Here is a 10,205-nt window from a genome sequence, read left to right as displayed (position 1 = left end):
AAAAATCGGATAATGAGAAAAACAAATACTGAAATTCCTGTATTTTACGATCATTAACTGGGATCCTCTTCAGCAGATAGATACAGAGATGAGAACGAATATACTGAAGTTCGTGAGCTTTATCGACAAACTTTAAGAACATATCGCCATCGAAAAACGAGCTCAGAATATTCTAAAGTAAATTAAAAAATCATTGAGTTTAGAGACTGTGTGGTAGCCCAAGTATGTAGATTTTACAGCCAAGCGAACACCGGTGGCCAGCCCCTTCCCCATCTACCGGGAAGGGAAGGGGCACCCGTGCATAGTTGACTGCGAAGTGTACTAACTTGGGTTACTTCACTGTTTTTAGAACATAATAATTTTGAATTTCTTTACTTCGAGAATTTTGTGGGTTTGTTTTTAGATGGAGAGTGTATTCCTAAAGTTTGTCGGCCAAGTTCACAAGTATACTGTATATTGGCATTTGAACACAGGTAAAGGAATTTGGGGAAACTCAAGCCAAACATTCCCCGTCAAGTTGTGCTACTGTACCCGGTGAAACTTTTCCTTTTAGTCTGCCAATACCATTAAGCTAGTTCATCGGTTTCCATGGCACCCTTTTGGTAGTTAAGGTATTCTAAACTCTTTCTGTCATTTCCCCTCCAATGACTATTCTAGCTAATGATTGTTTGTGTATATTTGTAACCTTTTGGTTTGTGTAGGCTACATAAGGAGGACTTAATGCGGGTGAGATAAACTCCAAACGGGGAGTTTTCTTCTATTTATTTATAAAAGGAGAATCTGGTTAGAAATATAACCAACTACAAATGGCCCCTGTGGGCAAAATACAGTAAGTGCAGGGCCTTCACCTCGAACACACCTGACTGGCAGGCTTGACCTGCTCAGCTCTGGTTGGTAGGCTCTTGGCCTGCCCAGCTCTGCCTGTCTTGGTGACATGGGTGTCGTTAATGTAGAGGATTAGTAGGTTGTCGTAAGTAAAAGTGTTAGTTGCTATTTTTAGGCTTTGGAGTTAGTTCTACTTATTGGGGTTAGTCGTTTGGTTGGTGGGTATGGTTAGGTATGTTATATATATGTTAGCTTATGGGTGATATAATAAGGGGTCAGTTATGATAAAGGGGGTTTAATGGGTTAGTCTGGTGGCATTTGGCATGTTCGTGGCGATATCCTGTTTTGTCTGATTTCTGCTGCGTTAGATGTGTGTTCTGGGAAAGCAAGGTAAGCAAGAGGGAAGTCTCGCTATGTTGCAAGCATGCGGATCACGTGATAGGTAGGTGATGGTTAGTAATGGTTACATTGCCTCCCCAACCTTTTGAGGTACGTCCGCGTACCTTGGGTTAGGTCGTGACAGTGGGATTTGGCATACATAATTGTAAAAATTTAAGATATGATAATTTGTTAAGTTGCTGGTGGGAGATATTGAGTTGCAAAATTTGTTTGAATGAGCAAAAGGGGGTTTTTACGTAAATCATCATATCTTGAATGTGTTCAATAAAGCTATGTAAATACTTTGTACACTTGTATATTCTCTTTTCAATGAGAATAAATTTTCACTTTTCACTTGTGTTTCCTCTGATCTCTTTTCTCTGAGATATATTTTGTTTGTACAATTTCACTAGAGTAGCTTTACTGAAGACATGACATCCTAAGTGGTTAGTTTGTTTTTAAATAAACGTGTTAGTTTGTGTAGAGCTAAATATTCATACATATTGGTAAATATTGATATAATGTATAGAGATATATACAAAGATGCTAGTATGGTTATTGGCTACAATTTTCATGGGAAGTTGTGATTTGCTGTTCTTGTTATCGCGCTTATACATATGGTTATTTATTCAAGGCCGTTAACTTTTGAGGGTTTTTTTTTCTCTTGTTTTTTAATATCTAAGTTATGGTATGAATTGTTTATTGGTCGTCTTTGAGTGGGAGGTTTTGATATAATTATTCCGGGGCTTCACGGTCGGAAGGAAGTAAAGAAGTACTTTTACAGATGGAAAAGTTTGATAAGTAAATGATCGGGAGGACCTAACCTATCGAACTGCATGACGTCCTGCGTTCGAAGGAGGAATAATTAATGTAATGGCATAGTTTATGTGTTAGTTATGTTTATCGTGGGATTTGTCGTTGTGCTTTGGTAGGTCCTGATTTACTCGGTTTCGGGTCACTGCCTGGGAGATTTCTTCGCGTTGACATTTTGATATTTTGAGTTAGTCTACGTTGAAATTGAAAAATTATCTCGTTAATGTCAAAATTGCACTGGGATATGTTTTATTATCTAATCGTTGAGTTCTATCTATCGTGGTCTTTGATATTCTATTACTGTAATTATTAGTTATTTCTGATAGTTCTATTTACATTATGTGTTTGTTTTCGACATAATGTGTTTACAATTGAGTAGCTGTAAATACTTGTGGAAATACAGGGGGGTTACATTACTTGAACTTGATGACTGGCGAGTAGGTAGCACTGGTTGGCACTGTAGTTTGTGACTGGCGTAGGCTGAAGGTATGATTCCTAGCTGGTGTTGAGACATTGCTTAGGCAAGCAATTTTCGCGAGCAGCTCGAGCCAATGGTGGCGGTGGGTGGGGTGTGTGGTTGGTTGGTAGAGTTGAGTTGACACGGGAGGTGGGGTAAGCGAGGATGCTGACCCGATGCGAAGAGCAGGAATGTTAGGCGGGTCTGGGCCTAACTGCTGCTAAGCTCCTGGTCTGGGTGGAAGGGGGTGGAGGTGGGTTAGGCGGGTCGTGGCCTAACTGCTGCGAATTCTCTGGTCTGGCTGGTCATTAAGGGGTATGAAGGTGGGTTTGGCGGGTCGGGGCATAACCGCTGCGAATTCCCTGGTCTGGCTGGTCATGAAGGGGGTTGGAGGTGGGTTAGGCATGTCTGGGCCGAACCGCTGCGAATTCCCTGATCTGGCTGGTCATAAAGGTGGATGGAGGCGGGTTCTCGTCCGGTTCCTGAATTATATAAAAAGGGGGGGAGGGTTAGTGGGAGTCTATGGTTTATACTCCCGGTGATTGGTGACGGTAGTTGTGCATGGCGGATGAGATTCTCTTGGATGTGTCTCGTTGGCCTGGGTCCAGAGCGCCTTGACTGAAGTCGTGATGTCGATCTTGCAGTTGGTGTGCTGGATCTCTACAGCTGATTGGATTCGTCTGGTCTCGGCTTGGGTTCACTGCTTGAAAGAATAGAGGGGTGGTTAGTAATGCTTACCAAGCGTGGTGCTGAGTCGGCAGATTCTGCGTTTTGCGATTCAGACGTCTCAGGGGAGGACGGTAGGGGCGAGGTGGAGTATTCTCTTTCGTTGGGAGATGAGTCCTGTGGTGGGTGAATGGAATATTGTGGCTTGATTGAAGTTCGATCTCCTGGGTGGGAGTTTTGTGGTAGCTGAATAGAGACTTGTGGCTTGATTGAAGTTCGATCACTTGGTTGGGGGTCTTGTTTGATACTGGATTGGAGTCTTGATATGGTGCTGCGTAGAGTTGACAGGTTCTTTTATTCTGACAGAGGTCTCTCTGTAGACATCTGTCGTATGATTGGTAGCGTACTACCACCAGGTGATTTAAAATCGAATGCCTTACGATTTCACCACCGATTCTAAGATTGGTGCAACTGTAGGTCACAGCTGCTATCTTAGAAGTCAGACTGTCGTCTCGAAGGGAGCGGTTGGTGGAGTGGTAGTGTGTAGACGTGTTGCTTGCTTGAAAAGCTTGCTGACGAAGCGATGGGCTTGTTTTTCTTGATACGAAGCTGAAGGGAATCCTATGGCTTGATTCCTTTATTGTGGGAGTTTGATTGAGGATACGAGAATTCGAAGATAGACAATTTCTTTTTCGTAGACCGTGGTCTGTTCCTTCTGAATGGTAGGCGTGGCTTGAGTGGCTGAAGATTTCATTCGGCCTTCTGTGGTAAGCACGAGTGTAATCAGTGTTTCTTGGTATAAAGTAGGCTTGTCTCTTAGGAATTTTGGAATGAGAGCACCGCTCGCCAGTTTGATTGGTTGTATAGCCTTGGTTGTGTGGCTGAGGACGGCGCTTCTATTCAGAACGTGGAAGCACCGCTGCCGCCAGTTATGTAACCTTTTGGTTTGTGTAGGCTACATAAGGAGGACTTAATGCGGGTGAGATAAACTCCAAACGGGGAGTTTTCTTCTATTTATTTATAAAAGGAGAATCTGGTTAGAAATATAACCAACTACAAATGGCCCCTGTGGGCAAAATACAGTAAGTGCAGGGCCTTCACCTCGGGCACACCTGGCTGGCAGGCTTGACCTGCTCAGCTCTGGCTGGTAGGCTCTTGGCCTGCCCAGCTCTGCCTGTCTTGGTGACATGGGTGTCGTTAATGAAGGGGATTAGTAGGTTATCGTAAGTAAAAGTGTTAATTGCTATTCTTAGGCTTTGGAGTTAGTTATACTTATTGGGGTTCGTCGGATGGTTGGTGGGTATTGTTAGGTATGTTATATATATGTTAGCTTATGGGTAATATAATAAGGGGCAGTTATAATAAAGGGGGTTTAATGGGTTAGTCTGGTGGCATTTGGCATGTTCGTGGCGATATCCTGTTTTGTCTGATTTCTGCTGCGTTAGATGTGTGTTCTGGGAAAGCAAGGTAAGCAAGAGGGGAGTCTCGCTATGTTGCAAGCATGTGGATCACGTGCGTGGTAGGTGATGATTAGTAATGGTTACAATATTTCATCCGGTTGCATTTATGCAACAATTGTAAAATTAGTACGCCCATGGAGTTTTAGATAAATGTACGTCTTTATACTATATGATGGTTTTATTCTTTTTCCCTCCTATCATATCTAAATAACAGTGAAGAGTCCTAGGCTACAGTTTTATTCACACACATAAACAATGTAAACAAAGATTTATGTGTGACATCTAGATATTTTACTTCCAAGAATTCAAGTTAGTGTCTGTTGTGTGGGTTATCTCAAACAAAATGGCTAGTTGTGTGGCCGAATTTCAAGAAGTGACCTGAGCCCATTGTTTCTATAAATTGAAATTTACTGGACTATAATCATCTTATATCAGCTTGGAGAACTTTCCCCTCTCTTTGTATTATACCTCATCTACAAATAAAAATACAACTTCTGAATCATTCCACAATATAAAACTACATGGACGTTTTAAAGATCCACAACCTGATGGTTGTTCATTTTTTACAGGGTATAATTTTGAGTGGCGTATCTCAACAAGCTCAACCTAACCTAACCTAAATCTAATCTAACCAAACCAAACTAAACCAAACTTAACATAACCTAACCTAACTTAGTCTAACCCAATTTAACCTAACCTAACATAACCTTGATTAAATGATCGTCAATGCTGGGGGTACTCTTTACAAATTAATATGTCGGGTTCTCTGGAGTTGCTGATCATTACAACGTCCGACTATCTCATGACATTCACACAATGTTTCATTCAGCTGCAAAGGTTTTTCTTTATAGAATTCTTATTACTGTTACATTGATTTATGTGGCTGAGGCCTCTAACGTATATGGAAAATTAACAGAATTTTATTTTTCAAAATTCAATGATACTTGCTATGGCAATGAAAAATATATATCTTTAATTACAGGCGTTCTGTGTATTCGTTCTGTCGAGCACATACATGATCATTGGTACCTCCTCTTCTTGGCCGACGGTGATTCCCAAAATCCTGAACGACACAAGCTCAAATTTTAATCTTACCGACCAGGATATTCAATGGCTTAGTAAGTCTTAATTTGCTTATGTTTATACACACACAGTGCATTCTCACCAGAACTTTTCTATTAACATTATTTTCTAGTTGCTTCAGAACCAGTGAGTTCTATGTTCGCCCCGGCAATGACGGGGATATTGATGGAAGTACTCGGACCGCGTCGTCTGCTAAGTCTGACAGTGATGCCAACTATGGTCGTTTGGCTGCTGATGGCTTACGTCCCCTCTAAAGTGGTCCTTTTTATCGGGCGAATCGTCATCGGAATCTTAAGTGGATCAGTGAGCACGTCTGTGTCCCCTTTCACAGCAGAACTCACATCACCTGAAGTGAGGGGAATGCTTGGGTCCGTGCGGAAAATCTTTGGGTCGGTGGGTAACTTGTACATGTATATCACGGCCACCTTCGTACCTTGGCAACTTGCAACAGCACTTAACGCTGCACCGCTGTTACCCACTGCCATCTTATTCTTCTTTGTCAAAGAGGTAAGAAACTGACAATCACGATGATACTTCACACCAATGAATACCAATATTTAATACTTGTTTTAAATAATGCCATCATGAACTGAATAACATTCTTCTCCTTAGTCACCGTATTGGTTAGCGAGACATCGGAGAGAAGACGACGCACGTCAAGCACTGTCTTTCCTTCGTGGGCCAAAAGAAGACGTCTGTGAAGAACTGGAAAGAATCAGAGTGGCCAATGAAGATCAGCCCTCGGCCAACATGAAAGAGCAAGTATGTACACAAAGATTTGTCGATAATTGTCCATTTACTTCTCAGCACAACTAGAGATTTATCTGTACTTGTATTTTTTTTTTTTTTTTCAGATTATCCAAATGAGACTGCCGAGCAACTACAAACCGACCCTACTGTCGTTTCTCTTCTATTTCGTGTCCGTCATGGGAGGGCAGGGTATTATTTTCCAGTACACAGTATTCCTTTTTCAGCTTGCTAGGCTCGATTTAGACCCTTTTAGGTGCACAATATTAGTTGGAGTCGGAGGCTTACTCTCAACAATTGTATCAATCTTCATTGTTGACTTGATCGACCGACGCCCCTTAGTGATCACTTCCTCATTAGTATGCGCCACATGTCTCGTCTTAACATCTCTTAGTATGATGTTTCCCGTTCTCCCGAGCTGGTTTATTGTCGTTTTTGTTGTCACTTATGTCGTGAGTCTCAACATGGGTGTCAACACTTTGCCGACCATCGTAATGAGTGAGATCGTCCCAACTCCTGTTCGGTTCCTAGGAACATCGATGAGTTGCAATGTTTACCTGTGCAGTATGTTCTTAGCATCGATCACTTTCCCACTTATGGTAAGTGGAGTTGGTCTAGAGTTTTCTTTTCTGATATTCGCTGCATTCAACATACTGCTGGCTATTATATTCTACAGTCTTGTGCCAGAGACCAGAGGACGGTCTTTGGTCGAACTCCAGTATGCCTTTTCGGGAGACAAAATAGGCACCGACGATAAAGATTTGGAATGTAGTGTACATCTTTTTCACTCGAAGGAGGAACAGACGGATTTCTATACAACTGAAATGTAGAAGATAAAACTTTATTGCAGAATCACATATTACCTTGCAAGTCTCAAACATATGAGAAATATATTCACCCTCAAATAACATAAGAATACTTGCTTCAATAATGACATATCACTAAACCTGTGCTGTTGTCCGTAAAAATGCCTTCACTTATTTCCATATACATTCATATGTCTATGCAGTAAATAAATATATATTCTTTAAATGTGTTTTCATACATATAAATATATACCTAAAGGCCCTTTTGCTTTGAAAAGGACGGATAAATGTTGCCTCGAGTTCCACTGAGTGGAAACCCGCAGACCTATAGCGGCTAGGAACGGTCCTCGGCCCTTTCATAGATTTTTCTAGGAAGAAACATTGAAGAGTTCTCTGTGTTATATTGGTGTGGGGCTGTTTCTGTTTCATCGGCTTATAGTAAAACAAGGAGAGATGTTGCCAATTGTCAGGTCAACTTATGTGAAAAGAAAATTGATCTATAGCTTCGGCTTACAAGGAGGGGCATGCCGACAGAATACCTTTTGGTCCATAACTAGGTCGGATGCAAAAAGATATATATAATAATGAATAAATAAGCAAATAGATAAGAATTATAATATAAACAATAAAGAAATAAGTAGAGTTAAATAATAAACAAACATGTGAAGAGTAAATAATAATAAACTGACAGATAAAAATCATATTTAATAATCAAGGAAATTTTAATAAACATACAAATAATAACAAATAAATAGATAAATAATATAAAATAAATGGCAGGCACGGCAGCATCTTGCTTTGGTGTTTATCTAAACAAATCTTAAAAGCTCCGAACTAAACTACACTCCAATGCCATCTGCAAGAAGTTTATTCCATTCAACGACTACACGCTTGGCGAAGATGTTTCTACCCACATCCAAATTAAATCTATTTCCTGACAGTTTGAGACCATTATTTCTTATCAGATTCTCATTCAATGTGAAAATTTTGTTACTTTTAATGTTGTCAGTTCCCTTTAAAATCTTGAAGACCTGTATCAAGTCGCCTCTGAGTCTACGCTTTTTTAGAGAAAACAAATTCATATCCTTTAGTCGATTTTCGTATGATTTATTTTTTACATAACATACATAAGAACATAAGAATAAAGGAGAATGCAAGAGACCATAAGGTCTACACTAGGCAGCTCCGTATCCATCACCACCTGTCATCCCCATCCATAAAGTTGTCTAATCGTTTTTTAAAACAACTGATAGTTTCAGCGCTTACTACATGGTTACTAAGTTTATTCTATTCATCGACCACCCTATTAGTAAACCAATTCTTGCCTATTTCCTTCTTAAATCCAAATTTGTCCAATTTATACCCATTACTGCGAATCCTGCCCTGTTGTTTTATTATGATGACCTTGTTTGTATCACCCTTGTTATAACCTTTGATCCACCTCAATACTTCTATTAGATCACCCCCGCACTCAGCGTCTTTCCAGAGAGTGTAAGTTAAGGTGCCTAAGCCTCTCTTCGTAAGGCCTTCTGAGTCCATGTATCCTTTTGGTCACTTTTCTCTGCACTGGTTCTAGTGAATTTATGTCCATTCTGTAGGACGGAGACCAAAACTGTACCGCATAGTCAAGGATGGGTCTAACTATCGCTAGATAGAGTTTCATAATTACCTCTGCACTTCTATTCGTTAGCGTCCTAGTAATGAAACCTAATGTACTGTTAGCTTTATTTCTGGCTCTAATGCACTGCTTTCTGGTTTAATGTCAGGACTCACCAGAATTCCCAAGTCCCTCTCGCACTCAGATTTTCCTAAAAACGTGTTATCTAAGCTGTATCTATTTTCGGGGTTGTGTAGTCCTACGTTTAACATGCTACACTTAGAGATATTGAAGTTCATTTGCCATTTGACCGACTATGTTAACAATTTGTTAAGATCATCTTGCAGAATCTCTGCGTCGTCTCCTGACCTAATTAGGCGTCCTATTTTAGTGTCGTCCGCAAACTGACTAACATCACTATTTATCCCATCGTCTAAGTCGTTTATGTACACAATGAACAACAAGGGACCCAAAACCGAGCCCTGGGGGACCCCGCTAGTAACATTGCCCCACCTAGATTTTATTCCATTTATGGTGACCCATTGTTTTCTGTTACTAATCCAAGCTCTAATTCATTCTAACACTTTTCCTCCTATGCCATGGGCTTTGATATTATTTAGTAGTCTCTGGTGTGGCTCCTTGTCGAACGCTTTGCTAAAGTCAAGGTGAATAACATCGTAATTATCAGTGTTATCTGAAGCCTTATGTACTTTAGTGTAAAAGGATAGAAGATTAGTCACACGTGACTTACCCTTAAGGAAACCATGCTGTGAATCACGAATTAAATTATGTCCTTCAATGTGTTCTTTGAGTCTATTTACTATTATTGATTCAAGCATTTTTTCCGAGAACCGATGTCAAACTGATTGTCCTGTAGTTGCATATAAACGATTTATCTCCCTTCTTAAAAACAGGAACAACGTTTGCCTGCCTCCAAGCAGTTGGCACAAAACCAGTGTCTACCGATTTATTCAATATTTCAGTTAAATGGTCGCAGATTTCAAATCTACTCTCCTTAAGCATTCTTCGAAAAATTTCGTCTGGACCCGGAGATTTTGTAGCTTTAAGTGTTTCAATCTGCTTGACTACTTCTTCTTTACTAATGTTATATTTGGAATTAGTTTTGAGGCTCGCCGTTGTACTTTTTTCAAACTTTCAATGTCTTTAATGAGATTCGGTGACCATACGAAAACAGCATATTCCAAATGTGGACGAACTTATGATTTATATAGCTTGTTAATGAGAGATGGACTTTTAAAGTCCTAGAATCTTATTTGTTTTCTCAGAGGCTGAAATACACTGCTTAGATGTGCATGTGTGTCCGTGTTTCTGTGTGTGCGTGTGTCTGTCTGTGTGTATTTGTGTATATATAT

The 10,205-nt window shown here is 40.3% G+C and overlaps 1 protein-coding gene across 1 annotated transcript in view; it reads left to right on the top strand.

Annotated features, from left to right (window-relative positions):
* LOC143039283 (facilitated trehalose transporter Tret1-like) overlaps positions 1–7,259 on the top strand; it is a 98,440-nt gene extending 91,181 nt beyond the window's left edge. The window contains exons 3-6 of the mRNA XM_076209156.1: positions 5,582–5,717; positions 5,795–6,189; positions 6,295–6,444; positions 6,537–7,259. Coding sequence (XP_076065271.1) covers positions 5,582–5,717; positions 5,795–6,189; positions 6,295–6,444; positions 6,537–7,259 — 1,404 coding nt within the window. The remainder of the gene's footprint in view (positions 1–5,581; positions 5,718–5,794; positions 6,190–6,294; positions 6,445–6,536) is intronic.
* Positions 7,260–10,205: the final 2,946 nt, after the last annotated feature.

Source organism: Oratosquilla oratoria, chromosome 26, assembly GCF_046742065.1.
Source record: "Oratosquilla oratoria isolate Oo_2021 chromosome 26, ASM4674206v1, whole genome shotgun sequence".
Taxonomy (NCBI): Eukaryota; Metazoa; Arthropoda; class Malacostraca; order Stomatopoda; family Squillidae; genus Oratosquilla; species Oratosquilla oratoria.
Note: the sequence above shows the minus strand (reverse complement) of the source record. Positions and strands in the feature narration are given on the sequence as shown.